Below are 22710 nucleotides of genomic sequence, written 5' to 3'. Positions count from 1 at the left end.
TTCCCCATTATTATTTTCCCCATTATTATTTTCCCCCATTATTATTATTATTCCCCCCATTATTATTATTCCCCCATTTTTATTTTCCCCCTATTTTTCATTTCCCTATTATTTTTCCCCTAATTTTCCCTATTTTTCCCTTATTTTTCCCCCTTATTCCCCCCTTTTTCCCCTATTTCCCCCATTATTATTTTCCCCATTATTTCCCCCCATTATTGTTATTCCCCGTTATTATTTCCCCCTTATTTTTATTTTCCCCCTATTTTTCATTTCCCTATTATTTTTCCCCTAATTTTTCCCTTTTTTTCCCTTTTTTTTCCCTTTTTTCCCCCCTTTTTCCCCTATTTCCCCCATTATTATTTTCCCCCATTATTATTCCCCCCATTATTATTTCCCCCCATTATTATTTTCCCCTTATTTTATTTCCCCCCTATTTTTCATTTCCTTATTATTTTTCCCCAATTTTCCCCTATTTTTTCCCTTATTTTTCCCCTTTATTCCCCCCTTTTTCCCCTATTTCCCCCATTATTATTTTCCCCCATTATTATTTCCCCCTATTATTATTTCCCCCTATTATTATTTTCCCCCGTTATTATTTTCCCCTTATTTTTATTTTCCCCCTATTTTTCATTTCCCTATTATTTTTCCCCTAATTTTCCCCTATTTTTTCCCTTATTTTTCCCCCTTTTTCCCCATTTCCCCTTATTAATTTTTCCCCTTATTTTTCCCTTTTTCCCCTTTACACCCTTTTATTCCCCTCTTTCCCCACCTTTCTTCTCCCCCTTTTCCCTACTTTTTTACATTTTTGCTTTTAATTCAAGCTAATTTTTTTAAATTTAACCAAATTTAATGATAAATATTATATAAAATTTACTTTAATTTAATATATAATATAATATAATATAATATAATATAATATAATATAATATAATATAATATAATATAATATAATATAATATAATATAATATAATATAATATAATATATTTCATTAAATATATAGGTAATGTATGTTATGTATATTACATATCATATAGTATATAGAATGTAATATACATTATATTATACATTATATATTACATAATTATATAATATTATTGTATATTTTATTTAATTTATAATATGTAATATATACTATATAATATATATACACTATATACTATATATGCTACATATATGATATGATAAATAAAATAATAATAATGTAGTGTAATATTTTTTAGCCTAAAATTACCTCAATATTTCATATTTTCCCCATTTTTTATTGCACAAACTGCTTCCCTTTTCATCCTCAGCACTGTAAAGACTTGAAAAATGCAGATTATTCATCCTGAGGGTGTCATTGAAGAATTTTAATTATTTTCCTTCTTTTTGCAGATGTTCTGGAAGGCTACAATGGCACCATCTTTGCCTATGGACAGACCTCGTCAGGAAAAACACACACCATGGAGGTACTGGGGAAAATGAAATTAAAATTAAATCTGATTTAATTGGTGGGAAGGAGCTGAATAAATCCCAAATTTCTCTAAATAAATCATAATTTGTCTAAATAAATCCCAAATTTGCCTAAATAAATCCCAAATTTATCTAAACTACAAATTTATCTAAATAAATCGTAATTTGTCGAAATAAATCCCAAATTTATCTAAACTACAAATTTATCTAAATAAATCGTAATTTGTCGAAATAAATCCCAAATTTGTCTAAATAAATCACAAATTTATCTAAACTACAAATTTGTCTAAATAAATCATAATTTGTCGAAATAAATCACAAATTTATCTAAACTACAAATTTATCTAAATAAATCATAATTTGTCGAAATAAATCACAAATTTGCCTAAATAAATCACAAATTTATCTAAACTACAAATTTATCTAAATAAATCGTAATTTGTCTAAATAAATCCCAAATTTGCCTAAATAAATCACAAATTTATCTAAACTACAAATTTATCTAAATAAATCATAATTTATCGAAATAAATCCCAAATTTGTCTAAATAAATCACAAATTTATCTAAACTACAAATTTATCTAAATAAATCGTAATTTGTCTAAATAAATCCCAAATTTCTCTAAATAAATCCCAAATTTCTCTAAATAAATCATAATTTGTCTAAATAAATCCCAAATTTGTCTAAATAAATCATAATTTGTCTAAATAAATCCCAAATTTGCCTAAATAAATCCCAAATTTATCTAAACTACAAATTTATCTAAATAAATCATAATTTGTCTAAATAAATCCCAAATTTGTCTAAATAAATCACAAATTTATCTAAACTACAAATTTATCTAAATAAATCGTAATTTATCGAAATAAATCACAAATTTGCCTAAATAAATCACAAATTTATCTAAACTACAAATTTATCTAAATAAATCATAATTTGTCGAAATAAATCCCAAATTTGTCTAAATAAATCCCAAATTTATCTAAACTACAAATTTATCTAAATAAATTTTAATTTATCGAAATAAATCACAAATTTGCCTAAATAAATCACAAATTTATCTAAACTACAAATTTATCTAAATAAATCATAATTTGTCGAAATAAATCACAAATTTATCTAAATAAACCACAAGATATAATTATATTTCATAACAAAATATAATAATAAAATATAATACTAATGCTACTAAGAATGAATAATTATTTTAAATAAAAATTGCACAGAAGTTTCTGCTGATTTTAAACAGTGGCTGATTGTCCCTCACACATCAGCTTTTACACCTGGATTTCCTTAAATACAGTCTAAAATACAGATTATAAAAAATATATGCATACATACATATATGTTAAAAATATATATAATTAAAATAACCATAATTTTTAATATAATAAATAAAAGTAATATATATTATATAATATATTAAATATTGTATTGCATATATAATGAAATATAACTATTTATCATTATTATTATTATTGTTGTTATTGATATTATTATTATTATTATTGTTATTATTGTTATTATTGTTATTATTATTATTATTATTATTATTAATTTCTACTGAATTTAAACAGTGGCACCTGTGGCTGAGTGTCCCTCACACTTCAGATTTTACACCTGGATTTCCTTAAATACAGTCTAAAATACAGATTTTTAAAAATATTTACATACATATACATGTTAAAAATATATATAATGAAAATAACCATAATTTCATATATAATATATAAAATTAATATATATTATACAATATATAATATAATTAAATATTATATAACTTATATAATTATATGTAATGAAATATTATAATAAATGATAGCAATAGTAATAATACCAATAGTAATAACGACAATAATAATAGTAATAATAATAATAATATAATAGTAAAAATAATAGTAATAATAATAATAATAATACATAGAAATTTCTATTATTTTAATCAGTGGCAGCTGAGGCTGTTAATCAGTTAGTTAACTGATTAACAGTTAATTAACAGTTAATTAACAGTTAATTAACTGATTAACTGATTAACAGCTGTTAATCAGTTAGTTAAGTTAATCAGTGTCCCTCACACTTCAGGATTTACACCTGGATAAAATATTGATTTTTTAATATATATACATACATATATATATATAAATAATAAAAACAACAATAATAATACATTATATATAAAAATAGAAAATAATAATAATAAATAAAAATCCACTGAAATTTCTACTGATTTAAGTTGAAGTAACTGTGCCTGGGTGTCCCTGAAACTTCAGCTTTTACACCTGGATTTCCTTAAAAATAGTCTAAAATATAGATTTTTATATATATATATAAATATAAAATAACATTAAAAAAATTTATTTTTAATAAAAATCCACAGAAATTTCTGCTGATTTAAATAATGGCAGCTGTGGCTGTGTGTCCCTTACACTTCAGCTTTTACACCTGGATTTCCTTAAAAATAGTCTAAAATATAGATTTTTATATAAACACATACATATATATATAAATATAAAATAAAATTTAAAAAAATTTATTTTTAATAAAAATCCACAGAAATTTCTGCTGATTTAAATAATGGCAGCTGTGGCTGTGTGTCCCTTACACTTTGGGTTTTACACCTGGATTTCCTTAAAAATAGTCCAAAATATAGATTTTTATATATACAATATATATAAAAATGATAAATAAACATTTAAAATAAATTATTTTTTATAAAAATCCACAGAAATTTCTGCTGATTTAAATAATGGCAGCTGTGGCTGTGTGTCCCTTACACTTTGGGTTTTACACCTGGATTTCCTTAAATTAAGGCCAAAATATAGATTTTTATATATACACATACATATATATGTAAATATAAAATAAAATTTTAAAAATTTATTTTTAATAAAAATCCACAGAAATTTCTGCTGATTTAAATAATGGCAGCTGTGGCTGTGTGTCCCTTACACTTTGGGTTTTACACCTGGATTTCCTTAAATTAAGGCTAAAATATAGATTTTTATATAAACACATACATATATATATAAAAATATAAAATAAAATTTAAAAAAAATTATTTTTAAATAAAAATCTACAGAAATTTCTGCTGATTTAAATAATGGCAGCTTTGGGTTTTACACCTGGATTTCCTTAAATTAAGGCCAAAATATAGATTTTTATATATATATATATATAAAAATATATAAATATAGATTTTTATATATACATACATACCTACATACATACATATATATATACACATATATATACATATATATACATATATATACACATATGTACTCATATATACATGTATATACACATATATATACATATATATCTACATATGTTTTTTATATATATATATAACCCAATAAAGTAATTTTAAATATTCTAACATTAAAATATTATTTAAATATTTTAAATATAAAAATCAACAGGAATTTCTACTGATTTCAAACAGTGCCAGCTGTGGCTGAGTGCCCCTCACGCTTCAGGATTTTCACCTGGATTTCCTTAAATACAGTCTAAAATACAGATTTTTATATATACATACATACCTACATATATATATATATATATATATATATATATTTTTTAATATATATACATACACATATGTAACAGTATATACACATATATACACATATATACACATATATATACATATATATCTACATATGTTTTTTATATATATATATAACCCAATAAAATAATTTTAAATATTCTAACATTAAAATATTATTTAAATATTTTAAATATAAAAATCAACAGAAATTTCTACTGATTTCAAACAGTGCCAGCTGTGGCTGAGTGCCCCTCACACTTCAGGATTTTCACCTGGATTTCCTTAAATTAAGGCCAAAATATAGATTTTTATATATACATACATACCTACATATATATATATTCATATATATATATACATATATATATATTTTTAATATATATACATACACATATGTACACATATATACACATATATACACATATATACACATATATACACATATATACACATATATATACATATATATCTACATATGTTTTTATTTATATATATAGCCCAGTAAAATAATTTTAAATATTCTAACATTAAAATATTATTTAAATATTTTAAATATAAAAATCAACAGAAATTTCTACTGATTTCAAACAGTGCCAGCTGTGGCTGAGTGCCCCTCACACTTCTGGATTTCCTTAAATACAGTCTAAAATAGAGATTTTTATATATCTATAAAATCAAAAAGGCCCTCCCATACAGCCCCTATGTACAATCCAACAATAAATTGAGGCAGCAGTGGGATTCCTGTGTAATTTTTGGGATTTTTGTCCCCAGGGGAAGCTCCACGACCCTCAGCTGATGGGAATCATCCCCAGGATCGCCCACGACATCTTCGACCACATCTACTCCATGGATGAGAACCTGGAGTTCCACATCAAGGTACATTTATGTGGAATTTTTGGGTGCAATTTTGGTGGGATCACCCCTTGGTTGGGACCAGTCCATGGGAAATCTGCCTTGCCACCTTCTGTTTTGTTTTGGTTTTTATTTTTTCCCCTCCATCCCTTTTACAACACAATTTTCAAGATTTATTGCTGATGTTGCTTCTGGATTAATTTTTTTTTTTTTTCTGGAGGGTGTGTCCAGCTGGGGTTTGCTGGAACCAAAAATTGATTTTCTGCAGCTTTTCCAGAGGTTGGACTCTGCTGGTTCTGACCATAAATACCATGGAGATTTGGGAAAATCCTGACATGCTCTGTCCAGGATGTGGGATGGAAGTTATTATTTTTATTTGTAAAAGTTAATCAGTGTGAGGGCACAATTATTTGTAAAAGTTCATCAGTGTAGAGAAAATTTATTTGTGAAACGAATTATGAAAATGAAGTGACACAATTATTTTAAAGTTAATCAGTGTAAGACAGTTATCTTGAAAAGTTCATCAGTGGAGGACACAATTATTTTAAAAGTTAATCAGTGTGAGGGCACAATTATTTGTAAAAGTTCATCAGTGGAAGGGCAGAATTATTTCTAAAGTTAATCAATGAAGACACAATTATTTGTGAAAGTTCATCAGTGTAAGACAGCAATTATTTGCAAAATTAATCAGATGAGGCACAATTATTTGAAAAGTTCATCAGTGTAAGTGACAGAATTATTTGTAAAAGTTAATCAGCATGAAGACAGAATTATTTGTAAAAGTTAATCAGTGTAATGGACACAATTATTTGTAAAGTTATCAATGTGAGGCACAATTATTTCTAGAAGTTAATCAGTGTGAGGACACAAAATTATTTCGTAAAAGTTCATCAGTGTGAGAAACAATTATTTGTAAAAGTTAGTCAGTGTGAGAACAGAATTATTTGTAAAAGTTAATCAGTGTAAGACAATTATTTGTAAAAGTTAGTGTGAGGACACAATTATTTGCAAAAGTTCATCTAGTGTGAGGGCACAATTATTTGCAAAAGTTCATCAGTGTAATGACATAATTATTTGTAAAAGTTGAATCCATGAGAGACACAATTATTTGAAAAGTTATGTGTGAGGAACATATTTGTAAAAGTTCATCAGTGTGAGGACACAATTATTTGCAAAAGTTCATCAGTGTAATGACAGAATTATTTGTAAAAGTTAATCAACATGAAGACACAATTATTTGTAAAAGTTCATCAGTGTGAGGGCACAATTATTTGTAAAAGTTAGTGTGAGGACACAATTATTTCTAAAAGTTCATCAGTGTGAGGACACAATTATTTGCAAAAGTTCATCAGTGTGAGGGCACAATTATTTATAAAAGTTAATCAATATGAGGACACAATTATTTGTTAAAGTTAATCATCAACATGAAGACAATTATTTGTAAAAGTTAATCAGCATGAAGACACAATTATTTGTAAAAGTTCATCAGTGTGAGGGCACAATTATTTCTAAAAGTTAATCAGTGTGAGGGCACAATTATTTCTAAAGTTCATCAGTGTAATGACAGAATTATTTGTAAAAGTTGATCAGTGTGAGCTCACAATTATTTGTAAAAGTTAGTATGAGAACACAATTATTTGTAAAAGTTAATCAACATGAAGACACAATTATTTGCAAAAAGTTCATCAGTGTAATGACAGAATTATTTGTAAAAGTTAATCAGTGTAACAACAGAATTATTTGTAACAGTTAATCAGTGGGAGGACAGAATTATTTGTAAAAGTTAATCAGCATGAAGACACAATTATTTGTAAAAGTTGATCAGTGTGAGCACACAATTATTTGTAAAAGTTAATCAGTGTAACGACAGAATTATTTGTAAAAGTTCATCAGTGTGAGGACACAATTATTTGTAAAAGTTCATCAGTGTGAGGACACAATTATTTGCAAAAGTTCATCAGTGTAATGACAGAATTATTTGTAAAAGTTAATCAGCATGAAGACACAATTATTTGTAAAAGTTCATCAGTGTGAGGACACAATTATTTATAAAAGTTCATCAGTGTGAGGACACAATTATTTGTAAAAGTTAGTCAGTGTGAGGACACAATTATTTTTAACAATCAATATGAGGACACAATTATTTCTAAAAGTTCATCAGTGTGAGCACACAATTATTTGTAAAAGTTAATCAGTGTGAGGACACAATTATTTGTAAAAGTTAATCAGTGTAATGACAGAATTATTTGTAAAAGTTAATCAGCGTGAGGGCACAATTATTTGTAAAAGTTCATCAGTGTGAGGACACAATTATTTGTAAAAGTTAATCAGTGTGAGAGCACAATTATTTGTAAAAGTTAATCAGTGTGAGGGCACAATTATTTGTAAAAGTTAATCAGTGTAACGACAGAATTATTTGCAAAAGTTCATCAGTGTAATGACAATTATTTGTAAAAGTTAATCAGCATGAGGACACAATTATTTGTAAAAGTTCATCAGTGTGAGGACACAATTATTTGAAAAAGTTAATCAGTGTGAGAACACAATTATTTGTAAAAGTTAATCAGTGTAATGACAATTATCTGCAAAAGTTCATCAGTGTGAGGACACAATTATTTGTAACAGTTAATCAGTGTAATGACAGCATTATTTGTAAAAGTCAATCAGCATGAAGACACAATTATTTGTAAAAGTCAGTGTGAGGACAATTATTTGTAACAGTTAATCATCAACATGAAGTCAATTATTTGTAAAAGGACACAATTATTTGTAAAAGTTAATCAACATGAAGACACAATTATTTGTAAAAGTTCATCAGTGTGAGGACACAATTATTTGTAAAAGTTAATCAGTGTGAGGACACAATTATTTGTAAAAGTTAGTGTGAGAACACAATTATTTGTAAAAGTTAATCAGTGTAATGACAGAATTATTTGTAAAAGTTAATCAGCATGAAGACACAATTATTTGTAAAAGTTCATCAGTGTGAGGACACAATTATTTGTAAAAGTTAATCAGTGTGAGAACACAATTATTTGTAAAAGTTAGTGTGAGGACACAATTATTTGTAAAAGTTCATCAGTGTGAGGACACAATTATTTGTAAAAGTTCATCAGTGTGAGGACACAATTATTTGTAAAAGTTAATCAATATGAGGACACAATTATTTGTAAAAGTTAATCAGTGTGAGGACAGAAAAGTCTGTCTATAAATTATTATGATTATTTTAATCATCTTGGACCTCTGAACCAGCTTCTGGAAGGGCTTGGTTGGGTATGGGGAACGAAAAAATATTCCAAATTGGAATTGAAAATATTCCAGATAAACCATGAAATACTTGCAGAGACCTTGGATTGTAAAATATGGAGAGACCCCCTTGAATTTCCCACCTCTGGAAATCTTTCCTGCCTGCTGCAATTCCACAGAGAGCCCGGGCTGGAGGGAATTCCTGCCCTGTCCCATTGCAAATCCCACAATTTTCCCAAAGATTTCCCAGCAGAGCTGATGAATCTCTCCCAAAAAATCTGTCAGGGGCAGAAATGTTCTGTCAGCCTGGGTTTCACCAAGCTGTCCCCTCTCCTCATAACTCAACAATTATTTGTAAAAGTTAATCAGTGTGAGGACACAATTATTTGCAAAAGTTCATCAGTGTAATGACAGCATTATTTGTAAAAGTTAATCAACATGAAGACACAATTATTTGTAAAAGTTAATCAACATGAAGACAATTATTTGTAAAAGTTCATCAGTGTAATGACAGAATTATTTGTAAAAGTTCATCAGTGTGAGGACACAATTATTTGTAAAAGTTCATCAGTGTAAGCACACAACTATTTGTAAAAGTTAGTGCGAGAACACAATTATTTGTAAAAATCAGTGTGAGGACACAATTATTTGTAAAAGTTAATCAATATGAGGACACAATTATTTGTTAAAGTTAATCAGTGTGAGGACGGAAAAGTCTGTCTATAAATTATTATGATTATTTTAATCATCTTGGATTATATAACCGTGGAATAGTTGAAAATCTGAAAATTAATGGCATTTTTTCCCTCCCCCTCTCTAATGGGGATCCATTTAGAATCTGGTAGGAGTTGGGTTTTCAGTGTGAAATATTAAGTCTGGCCTAACTGGGATGTGGGAATCAGCTGGCTTTAAATGGGGAAATAAAGGCAAAAATTCAAAATCTGTTTGTGTTTAAATAGCAGTTTCACGTGGAAAGTTCAGCTCATCTCTGTAAAAAGCCCAGACGTTGTTTTTCAGATGACAGAAAATGACATTTTATGAAATGCCAGGGGTTTCTTGATGCCCAGAATGCAGCCATGTGGTGTTCCAGCAAAATAATCTGGACAAACCTTAATTAGAGAAGGGTTAGGCCCTTCTCCCCTCACACATTTCTGTTTCCTTCTGTGAATCAAATCCCCTTTTATTAAAAAACTCATTCATTCAATCATTCTCCTCTCTTTTTTTTCCTTTTTTTTTTTTTTTTTTTGAGGACAATTGTCTCTCTTTGTTACAGCAAAGCTCATTTTCATTTTCTCCTTTGGATTTGATTCAAGGCAGAAGCGCCACATGTGCTTCATTTAAAAGTTTAATTCAATGTACAGTGCTGAGCTTTATGGAAATGGAATGGTGAAGGTGCTCTCTGTTTTCTGGGGGGTGAAAATCAATGTACAATTTTTAAAACCCTCAAACCTGCAGCTGCACAGATACAGCAGGAGCTGGGTTGGTTTGATATTTTTTTGTCAATTTTGCCTATGTTACAAAAATTAAAAAAAAAAAAGAAGAGAAGGTTTGGCTGCAGGTTTTTTTTGTGTATTTTCCATTGATAAATGGAGGAAGATCAATGGCTGGTAAATCATTCAAGGCACAAATGTGTTCCCATCAAAGATGGAACTCCAGCTGTGTGGGAGGCGGGGTTTTATTTTTATTTTTAGTTTGGTTGCTTTGACAGGGATGGAAACACAGAGGCATCAAATCAGCAACGTTTACATCTGTGCTGTTTGTGATTATTTAATTAGGTTTCCTACTTTGAGATCTATTTGGACAAAATCAGGGACCTGCTTGATGGTAAGTTCTGGGTTTTATTTGAGTGCCTTGGCTTCCCCCATGCAGCAAAGCCTTGATTTGGGAGGGGATTAAATTTAAACTAATTCAAATTTAAACTGGAGAATTTGGCAATTTGAGGCACCTGATGCTGTGGCCCCACAGAGCACGAGCCTGCTGTGAATCACAGAGCTCTGGGATCCCACAGCCTGCCAGGGCTGCTCTTGGAGGGAAAAAATATAGAAAAAAATTAAATTCACAATGCAGGGAGGGGTTTGGAATGATCTGAAATGCTTCTGGCGGGGAGCATCTGCTGCTGGCACAGCTCTGCCCCTGCAGGTTGTGTGGAGATAAAAGGGAGATTTGTTCGTCAGTGTGGGGGCAGAAAGGGCTGTAAATGTGGAAATATGTGTAAATATAGAAATGGCTGTAAAGGCAGAAATGGCTGTATAGGTAGAAATGGCTGTAAACAGAAATATGTGTAAATAAAATATGTGTAAATATAGAAATAACTGTATAGGTAGAAATGGCTGTAAACGAAATATGTGTAAATATAGAAATGCTTCTAAAGGTAGAAATGGCTGTAAACAGAAATATGTGTAAATATAGAAATGTTTGTAAAGGTAGAAATGGCTGTAAAGGTAGAAATGGCTGTAAAGGTAGAAATATGTGTAAAGGTAGAAATGGCTGTAAACAGAAATATGTGTAAAGGTAGAAATTTCTGTAAAGGTAGAAATGTCTGCAAATGTAGAAATATGTGTAAATATAGAAATGTTTCTAAAGGTAGAAATGGCTGTATAGGTAGAAATGGCTGAATAGGTAGAAATGGCTTTAAAGGTAAAAATGGCTGTAAAGGTAGAAATATGTGTAAAGGTAGAAATATGTGTAAATATAGAAATAACTGTATAGGTAGAAATGGCTGTAAAGGGAAAAATGGCTGTAAACAGAAATATGTGTAAAGGTAGAAATATGTGTAAATGTAGAAATACTTCTAAAGGTAGAAATGGCTGTAAACAGAAATATGTGTAAATATAGAAATGTTTGTAAAGGTAGAAATGGCTGAATAGGTAGAAATGGCTTTATAGGTAGAAATGGCTGTAAGGTAGAAATGGCTGTAAAGGGAAAAATGGCTGTAAACAGAAATATGTGTAAATATAGAAATGGCTGTAAAGGTAGAAATGGCTGAATAGGTAGAAATGGCTTTAAAGGGAAAAATGGCTGTAAACAGAAATATGTGTAAAGGTAAAAATATGTGTAAATACAGAAATGGCTGTATAGGTAGAAATGGCTATAAACAGAAATATGTGTAAATATAGAAATTTCTGTAAAGGTAGAAATGGCTGTAAAGGTAGAAATATGTGTAAATATAGAAATGGCTGTATAGGTAGAAATGGCTTTAAAGGTAAAAATGGCTGTAAAGGTAGAAATATGTGTAAAGGTAGAAATATGTGTAAAGGTAGAAATATGTGTAAATAAAGAAATGGCTGTAAAGGTAGAAATGGCTGTAAAGGTAGAAATGTCTGTAAAGGGAAAAATGGCTGTAAACAGAAATATGTGTAAAGGTAGAAATATGTGTAAATATAGAAATGGCTGTAAAGGTAGAAATGGCTGTATAGGTAGAAATGGCTGTAAATGTAGAAATATGTGTAAATATAGAAATGGCTGTAAAGGTAGAAATGGCTGAATAGGTAGAAATGGCTTTAAAGGTAAAAATGGCTGTAAAGGTAGAAATATGTGTAAATATAGAAATATGTGTAAATATAGAAATGGCTGTAAAGGTAGAAATGGCTGAATAGGTAGAAATGGCTTTAAAGGTAAAAATGGCTGTAAACAGAAATATGTGTAAAGGTAGAAATATGTGTAAATATAGAAATGGCTGTAAAGGTAGAAATGGCTGTAAACAGAAATATGTGTAAGTATAGAAATGGCTGAATAGGTAGAAATGGCTGTAAATGTAGAAATATGTGTAAATATAGAAATATGTGTAAGTATAGAAATGGCTGTAAAGGTAGAAATGGCTGTAAATGTAAAAATGGCTGAATAGTAGAAATGGCTGAATAGGTAGAAATGGCTTTAAAGGTAAAAATGGCTGTAAGGGTAGAAATATGTGTAAAGGTAGAAATATGTGTAAATATAGAAATGGCTGTAAAGGTAGAAATGGCTGTAAAGGTAGAAATGGCTGAATAGGTAGAAATGTCTGTAAAGGGAAAAATGGCTGTAAACAGAAATATGTGTAAATATAGAAATGGCTGTAAAGGTAGAAATGGCTGTAAAAGAAATATGTGTAAATATAGAAATGGCTGTAAAGGTAGAAATGGCTTTAAAGGTAAAAATGGCTGTAAAGGTAGAAATATGTGTAAAGGTAGAAATATGTGTAAATATAGAAATATGTGTAAATATAGAAATGGCTGTATAGGTAGAAATGTCTGTAAAGGGAAAAATGGCTGTAAACAGAAATATGTGTAAAGGTAGAAATATGTGTAAATATAGAAATGGCTGTATAGGTAGAAATGGCTGTAAACAGAAATATGTGTAAATATAGAAATGTTTGTAAAGGTAGAAATGGCTGAATAGGTAGAAATGGCTTTAAAGGTAAAAATGGCTGTAAAGGTAGAAATATGTGTAAAGGTAGAAATATGTGTAAATATAGAAATATGTGTAAGTATAGAAATGGCTGTATAGGTAGAAATGGCTGTAAACATAGAAATATGTGTAAAGGTAGAAATTTCTGTAAAGGTAGAAATGTCTGCAAATGTAGAAATATGTGTAAATATAGAAATGGCTGTATAGGTAGAAATAGGTGTAAAGGTAGAAATTTCTGTAAAGGTAGAAATGTCTGTGAATGTAGAAATGTTTGCAAATGTAGGTCTGAGCTGCTCTGAATTCCAGGTTTCTCTCCTGCCCCCTCTGCTTTGCCAAAGCCCAGCTTAGTCTGGGTTTATTTAATTCACCCAAGCAATAAACAAAAGCTTTTGTGCCCCAAAGTTAAATTTAAATGAGCAGGTACAAGATTGACAGAGCAGGAAACGATTCCTGTGTGTTGGAAATATTGGAGGTTCATTAGGAGTGGGGAATTTCAGATCTCAAATACAAATTTCCATCCCCAAAATGTGTCTGTCAGGCCTGGAGCTGACACTTTATTTATTGATTTATTGATTTATTGATTTATTTATTACCTCTGGAATATTCCTGATGATCTCCACGTCTCTCTCCAGTGTCCAAGACAAACCTTGCTGTACATGAAGATAAAAACAGAGTCCCCTATGTTAAGGTAAAAGAATAATTTCACCCCCAGCTTTTCATTCTTTCCCACAAATGCATTTATTTGCACATTTCCGTTTGCACCCAGTGTTATTTGCTGAAATAATTCAACTCCTGTTTGAAGCCTTGAATGTTCAAGTTGTGTTGGCTCCTGGGTTTAAACAAGTTTCCTGAAATATTAATGGGCTTGAATCGTGTTTGTTTCATTCTCCTGACTTTGAACATTGCCATTTTGTTAGGATGCTGTTAAATTTTAAGCATTCAGATTCCCCTTTCATGTCAGATATGAAAGAGAACAACTTGAGGAATTTTGTTCTTTAATATTTTGCTGCATGGGCGCTGTAATCTCTCAATATTTCAGAACAGATTGGTTGGGTTAGGAATTTGTTTGATGACTTTCTGGGCCCTCACTCGAATGCAATATGCTTGATACGAACATATGTGAGCCTAAATTATATATATATAATATTTTTCTGTTTATTCTCAGCTTGAGGAGCAAAAAGGAATTGATCAAATAATTTATTCAGTGATATTGCATGGAGAGAGAAGGACTTTGTTGTATTGTAGTTTGAGGGAGAAAGATTAACTTGGGGTTGATTAAATTAAATTAACTTGGGCATGAAATCTAACCCAAATTAGGAATATATGTTGTTATTGAAAATTTTCATGGGATGACACGGAACACCATGTTTTCTGTGGGAAATTTCCTGCTGTTCAGTCTGGATTTCACTGGGCCTTTAACCCTGTGGGGAGAAATTGGCTCCCAAGTTTCTGTGGAAGTCACCCCGAGGTGGGGTCGGCTCTGTGGGATGCTGGGGGCTGCTGATGCTTCTCCTAATTACTGTTGCTCATTAGTGCTTAACGAGCACTGCTGACTGCCCCTCCTGTCCCCAGGGCTGCACAGAGAGGTTTGTGTCCAGCCCTGAGGAAGTTCTGGACGTCATCGACGAGGGGAAGGCCAACAGGCACGTGGCTGTGACAAGTGAGTGTCCCCAGGTGCTTGAGATGGCATTGTGTGGCTAGACTCGGGTGTTTATTTTTAAATGTATTTTATTTTCAAATAAAATTAAATTTCTATTTTAAATTTATTTTATTTATATAATTTATGTATTTACATTTTAGATATGTAAAATATAAAATTTATTTTATTTCTATAATTTATCTATTTACATTTTAGATATGTAAAATATATTCACATATTTATATGATAGATATTCTATATTTATTTATTTATATTAATAGATATACTATATATATATCTATATATATACTATATATTATATCTATATATATAGTATATATATACTATATATATCTATATATATAGTATATACTAAGATATACTATATACAAAGATATACTATAGATATAGAGATATACTATAGATATATAGATATACTATAGATTTATTTTATTTATATAATTTATATATTTACATTTTAGATATGTAAATATATTCACATATTTATATAGTAGATATTCTATATTTATTTATTTATATTAATAGACATACTGTAGATATATAGATATAGTATATATATACTATATATATCTATATATATAGTATATACTAAGATATAGTATATACAAAGATATACTATAGATATAATATAGTTATATTAATAGATATACTATTGCAGTTATATACATATATATATGTATACTAAGATATACTATATACAAAGATATACTATAGATTTATTTTATTTATATAATTTATATATTTACATTTTAGATATGTAAATATATTCACATATTCATATAATAGATATTCTATATTTTTTATTTATATTAATAGACATACTGTAGATATATAGATATAGTATATATATACTATATATATCTATATATATAGTATATACAAAGATATACTATAGATATAGAGATATACTATAGATATAGAGATATACTATAGATATAATATAGATGCATTAATAGATATACTATTGCAGTTATATACATATATATATGTATACTAAGATAAACTATATACAAAGATATACTATAGATATAGAGATATACTATAGATATATAGATATACTATAGATTTATTTTATTTATATAATTTATATATTTACATTTTAGATATGTAAATATATTCACATATTTATATAATAGATATTCTATATTTATTTATTTATATTAATAGACATACTGTAGATATATAGATATAGTATATATATACTATATATATCTATATATATAGTATATACAAAGATATACTATAGATATATAGATATACTATAGATATATAGATATACTATAGATTTATTTTATTTATATAATTTATATATTTACATTTTAGATATGTAAAATATATTCACATATTTATATAATAGATATTCTATATTTATTTATTTATATTAATAGACATACTGTAGATATATAGATATAGTATATATATTCTACATATATACTAAATATATCTATATATATAGTATATATATACTATATACATACTATATATATCTATATATAGTATATATATACTATATATATATCTATATATATAGTATATACTAAGATATACTATATACAAAGATATACTATAGATATATAGATATACCATAGATATAATATAGATATATTAATAGATATACTATTGCAGTTATATATATTGCAGTTTCCCAAGCTGTGAGTTCTACAGCTGAGAGCTGCTGAGTTCTACAGCAAATAAAATGAAATCATAATTTAAAATATATTTTCATTTATATATAATATATATAATATATTTTATATACAAAATAGATTTTTATAATTTTATATCTTTATATATAAAATATAGTCACATATTTATATAATATATATTTTATAGTAATATATTTGTATTAAAATATATACCATATATATTTTTATATTGCAATTTCCCAAGCTGTGAGTTCTACTCACTTTTACTTATTAGTAAAATACTGTATAATAATAAAGCATATAAAAAAATAAATAAAAATATTGTGTATTATTAACCTATATAAATAAACTATATAAATAAAATAAACTCAAGTTGTGAGTTCTACAGTATTTTACTAATAAGTAAAATACTGTGTAATAATAAAGCATATAAATAAATAAAATAAATATAGTATATTATCAAACTATATAAATAAAATTTTAAAATCTGTATAATTACTTGCCAATGAGTTGTAAAAATGATTTTGGATCCATCTGTACAAGGTTTTTGAAGGAAAAACCATCAAATTAAGAAATGACGCTTAAATTATTTTTATTTTTAACTTAATAGCTAATTACTTGTGTCTGGCAGTGCGGATTTTTTTGCTTAATTATAAAATACTCCCCTAACCTATGAAGAAGGTGCAGAGAAGGATTAGCAACTCCTTCCAAAATTTTTACTTAGTTTTATATATATTGTGATATTCTGAAACCTTAAACTCTAAGTTTTCTACTGTGTGGTATTACACACTTCTAGTCTAACTCCACATCCATAATTTTAATGTTATTAATCAATTTTGGAAGCTTTCTCTACAGCCTCAGGTCAAATATAATGATTTTTTTTTTGAGGGTCTGTGCTTAAAAACACAGAAAGTCTAAAAATGGCACCCAGGGTTCAAACACCTCCTGCCCACCAAGGCCTGGGAGTGGCTTTGTGGATGATTTAATTGCTGAAATAAATAATAAATAAATGATAGCACTGCTAGTTAATTGAGTTAATTGAGTGTGCCTTTGTACAGGAGCTCCGTGCCTTTCAGCTCTGCACTGGGAATTCCAGGCCTGGCATTAACTGGAATTTTTTCCATAAACCATCCCAGCAGGGATTGGTGGTGGGAGTGGGGATAGTTTGGAATTAGAAACAGCAAAAATGCTGGAATTACATTTTCCTCTGGGCTGTAATTCCCTGCTCAGGCAGCAGCCAGAGAGTGCAGGGCACTTTTCAAACCCTGCCTGTTTTATCGCAGCTTGGGTTGGGTTCCAGGGATGGCAAAACCAACAAACCAGAGCACACAGCCTCAAGGGAAGTTTAGGTTGGATATCAGGAAAAAGTGATGAAGTTCTGGAATGGATAAAGTTCCAAAGTTCTGCCTGGGTCGGTGGTGGAGTCGCCATCCCTGGGTGTGTTTAACAAGGCCTGGATGTGGCACTGGGGGCCAGGGTTGAGCTGAGCTGTTGGGGCTGGGTTGGAATCCGTGATCTTGAAGATCTCTCCCTGTTGGGAATTTAGCTGCTAGAAAATGGAAAAGTACAAAACCATGGCTAATTCCAAGTCCTGCACCTGCACAGATAGCAGTGTCCTTGGGCCTAGCTGTGGTAGGATAACAAACAGTGAAAGAGACATGAGAAAAGAGAGATGGAACCCCTAAGGAATGAGGAAGAGTTCATGGCATAGTTTAACCAATAGATTGCTTGGCTTACAGAATATTCATAAGCTTATTACTCGCTGTATAAGTGTCTGATGCTCTCTTCAATAAACGGAATTTGCTCATCACTCCTATGGAGTGTCTGAGTCTCCCCTCACCGACAAATGGCTCACCCCGACAAAGGCCTCAGATTTCTCCGACATCTCCCAACCTGATGATTCTCTGAATCCTGTGAGTTACACCAGGACCTGCCCAGCTCCTCTGGGATCTGGGAATTCAGGTGGGATGGAATTTGAAAGGTTTGAAAGGCATTTTCAGCAGAAGCTGTGCCCTGTGATTTCAGACATGAACGAGCACAGCTCGAGGAGCCACAGCATCTTCCTCATCAACATCAAGCAGGAGAACGTGGAAACGGAGAAGAAGCTCAGTGGGAAGCTCTACCTGGTGGACTTGGCTGGCAGTGAGAAGGTAAATTCTCCTTTTTTTCCTCCACTGGGACCCCACACTGAGGATGGGAGGGTGTCTCACAGAGCTCTCACCTTAGATTATCATTAAAAAAGCTATTTTAATTTTTATTTTTGAATGTGGGATGGAGAAAAGGAACAGATCACAATTATTGGCATGAAAGACAACTCTCCCAAAATCTGAGTTTATAATGGAGTGAGTTGAACCAGTGTGTTTTTATATGCCTTCACATTTACATCTGTGTAGCTGAAAAAAATAATGTATTTTAAATATAATTTTATAAAAATATAAAATATTATTGTAATTATAATAATTATATTATTGTTATTATTATTATTTTAAATGTCCCTCTTTTAATATAGAAAGAATTTTAATATAAGTTAAATATATTTATATATTTATAGAAAATATTTATATTTAAATATATGTATAAAATTTAAATCTAATTTATCAAATTAGACATATTTTAACTTGCTTATATTGTCGTGTCGTGTTTCCAGGTTTTTTTGTATTTGTTCCATAAATTAAATGAATGAAATACCAGCAGTTAATGCAGTTTTCAAGTCTACTCAAAGCTCCCTGAATCTTGATTGTGGTGACTATTTCTGCTTTCCCATGTAGAAAAATAAACCCCAGAAAATGACTTTTATCTATTTACCAGAAGAGGAATGGTTTGGAACAGTGCTGAAATGCAAAAAAATTTCCCAGTTCTCATTCTGGGGTCCTCTGGGAGTGTTTGAAATCAGCTTTATTGGGATTTTGGGTTGCTCATTGGGACATGTTAATCAATAACCCACGGGTAAAATATAGAAGTGATTTGTCAGAGTAATTAATCATGTTAATGTCCATGATTGCATAGATTTGTTAAATTAAAAACTCTTTATGATGTTTAAAAAACGAGGGCCTGGGCAGGCACTCCCCTCCTCTGGAAAATCAACTTTTGTGGTTTGTTTTGGTACAGAAAACCTGAAATATGAATTTCTTGGGTAGGTTGTCTTCTTAAAAGACACAACTGCTTTTCCTTCATGTCATGGGACATTTTTAGGTGAAAGTAGAGATAGTTTTAATGTAGAGAAAAAAATGTGGATCTATCCTGTATTTGGATACATTAGAAAGTCCAAATTTTGTTTTATTTGTGTAGTAGCAGAAAGGAAAAACATTAGCAAGTTAGGACTGTGTAAAATAAAATTTAGCAGTGTAGAACACAATACATTTGTCTTGCTGTGAAAATGGGGTTTTTTCCATCACATCTTGTTTTTGGCCTGAGAAAGGAGGCAGTGGCCATGAACAAAATCTATGATTTTTGGTATTTTTTTTGTCCATAAAAAGGCAAGATGCTCTTTTTGGGGCCACTGGGATGGTGCTCCCTGTCTGTGTGGACAGCTTGGTTTTGGGATTGGTTCCCAAATGTCCTCAGGTGAGCACAGACTTCTCCCTGAATAAAATTCTCCCTGGGTTAAAATAAAATTACAGCTTGCTCTTGGAATGGGAGAAAAGTGGAATTATTCCAGTCTTGCACTACCAAAAAAAGTTATAAAAGTTGATATAAAAATGGGACGTAAAAAGTTAATGTGAAATTCTCCTGGCCCACGCTGAGCTGAGCCGGGTTTTGCTCCTCCAGGAGCATCTTTAGGTGCAGCTTTGCAGGGCTGGGGCTTTGTGCTGGGGCAGAACCAGACTCTTTGCTGCTCTCTTTGCAGGTCAGCAAAACTGGAGCAGAGGGGGCAGTTCTGGATGAAGCTAAAAATATCAATAAGTCTTTGTCTGCTCTGGGCAATGTGATCTCGGCCCTGGCAGAGGGAACTGTAAGTAATCCTGGCTGGGGGTGAGGAGGGGGTTTTATTTATTTACCTGCTTCTCTGCCATCCACTGAAAAAAAAAGGAATGGAGTACAAGGAGCTAGCATTTCAGCTCTGAAGGGAGAAAATACTGGCTGTTAATAAAATATTAACCAACAAAATGTTGTCACAAACCAGTGGCAGTTTGGCTGCTCTGCCCGAGATGAGGAATTAATTCTCAGTGATGACACTGGAGCAGCTCCCAAATCTGGGCACAGTCACAACAAATTGTGACTCTTGCCAGCATGGACTCGCCTCCTGTTCAGTTTGGAAAGGCAGGTGCCTGCTAAGGAAGGCAGGAGCCTCCCCTGAAATCAAGAAAATTAACCCCCCCACACTCTGAATTGCTATAAATTTTAAATTAAGGGGCTCTCAGGCAAAAAATATGGGAGCAGGAAATAACAGTTCTTTACTAGGGAAGAAAATAAAAGGATAAAATAAACAATGCAGTGAACTAAACCAACACTGCCAGAGTCAGAACCCAACCTGACACCCTGTGGGTCAGGGTGGTGGCAGCAGTGCCATTGGAATTGTGGCTGCAGAGCCCCTGCAGTGTCAGGGCTGGTTCTGCTGGAGCAGGGATCCTGGAGAATCCCATTGGAATTGTGGCTGCAGAGCCCCTGCAGTGTCAGGGCTGGTTCTGCTGGAGCAGGGATCCTGGAGAATCCCATTGGAATTGTGGCTGCAGAGCCCCTGCAGTGTCAGTGTGGTTCTGCTGGAGCAGGGATCCTGGAGAATCCCATTGGAATTGTGGCTCAGCCCTCCTGCAGTGTCAGGGCTGGTTCTGCTGGAGCAGGGATCCTGGAGAATCCCATTGGAATTGTGGCTCAGCCCTCCTGCAGTGTCAGGGCTGGTTCTGCTGGAGCAGGATCCTGGAGAATCCCATTGGAATTGTGGCTGCAGAGCCCCTGCAGTGTCAGTGTGGTTCTGCTGGAGCAGGGATCCTGGAGAATCCCATTGGAATTGTGGCTGCAGAGCCCCTGCAGTGTCAGTGTGGTTCTGCTGGAGCAGGGATCCTGGAGAATCCCATTGGAATTGTGGCTGCAGAGCTCCTGCAGTGTCAGGGCTGGTTCTGCTGGAGCAGGGATCCTGGAGAATCCCATTGGAATTGTGGCTCAGCCCTCCTGCAGTGTCAGGGCTGGTTCTGCTGGAGCAGGGATCCTGGAGAATCCCATTGGAATTGTGGCTGCAGAGCCCCTGCAGTGTCAGTGTGGTTCTGCTGGAGCAGGGATCCTGGAGAATCCCATTGGAATTGTGGCTGCAGAGCCCCTGCAGTGTCAGGGCTGGTTCTGCTGGAACAGGATCCTGGAGAAAGGAGCAGTGTCCCTCTGAAGATCCAGGGGAAGGAGAGGCAGCTGCTGCTCCTCTGGGCAATCCAGTGCAGAAGCCGTGCTGGTGTTCCAGAACCCCCAGATTGTATCCAGGTAGGAATGCTTGGCTGGTGTTCCAGAATCCCCAGATTGTATCCAGGTAGGAATGCTTGGCTGGTGTTCCAGAATCCCCAGATTGTATCCAGGCAGGAATGCTTGGCTGGGGTTCCAGAATCCCCAGATTATATCCAGGCAGGAATGCTTGGCTGGTGTTCCAGAATCCCCAGATTGTATCCAGGCAGGAATGCTTGGCTGGTGTTCCAGAATCCCCAGATTATATCCAGGCAGGAATGCTTGGCTGGTGTTCCAGAATCTCCAGATTATATCCAGGCAGGAATGCTGGGCTGGTGTTCCAGAATCCCCAGATTATATCCAGGCAGGAATGCTTGGCTGGTGTTCCAGAATCCTCAGATTATATCCAGGCAGGAATGCTTGGCTGGTGTTCCAGAATCCCCAGATTGTATCCAGGCAGGAATGCTTGGCTGGTGTTCCAGAATCCCCAGATTGTATCCAGGCAGGAATGCTTGGCTGGTGTTCCAGAATCCCCAGATTATATCCAGGCA

At 31.8% G+C, this 22710-nt stretch overlaps 1 protein-coding gene across 1 annotated transcript in view; it reads left to right on the top strand.

The window, feature by feature from the left end:
• The window catches only part of KIF5C (kinesin family member 5C), a 94606-nt gene that overhangs the window by 31458 nt on the left and 40438 nt on the right, over nucleotides 1-22710 (top strand). The window contains exons 3-9 of the mRNA XM_064719146.1: nucleotides 1377-1450; nucleotides 5777-5881; nucleotides 10879-10927; nucleotides 14119-14174; nucleotides 15059-15146; nucleotides 18818-18942; nucleotides 20640-20744. Coding sequence (XP_064575216.1) covers nucleotides 1377-1450; nucleotides 5777-5881; nucleotides 10879-10927; nucleotides 14119-14174; nucleotides 15059-15146; nucleotides 18818-18942; nucleotides 20640-20744 — 602 coding nt within the window. The remainder of the gene's footprint in view (nucleotides 1-1376; nucleotides 1451-5776; nucleotides 5882-10878; nucleotides 10928-14118; nucleotides 14175-15058; nucleotides 15147-18817; nucleotides 18943-20639; nucleotides 20745-22710) is intronic.

The sequence above is a fragment of the Zonotrichia leucophrys genome, chromosome 7, assembly GCF_028769735.1.
Source record: "Zonotrichia leucophrys gambelii isolate GWCS_2022_RI chromosome 7, RI_Zleu_2.0, whole genome shotgun sequence".
In the NCBI taxonomy this organism is placed as follows: domain Eukaryota; kingdom Metazoa; phylum Chordata; class Aves; order Passeriformes; family Passerellidae; genus Zonotrichia; species Zonotrichia leucophrys.
This window is presented reverse-complemented; position numbering and strand designations above follow the sequence as displayed.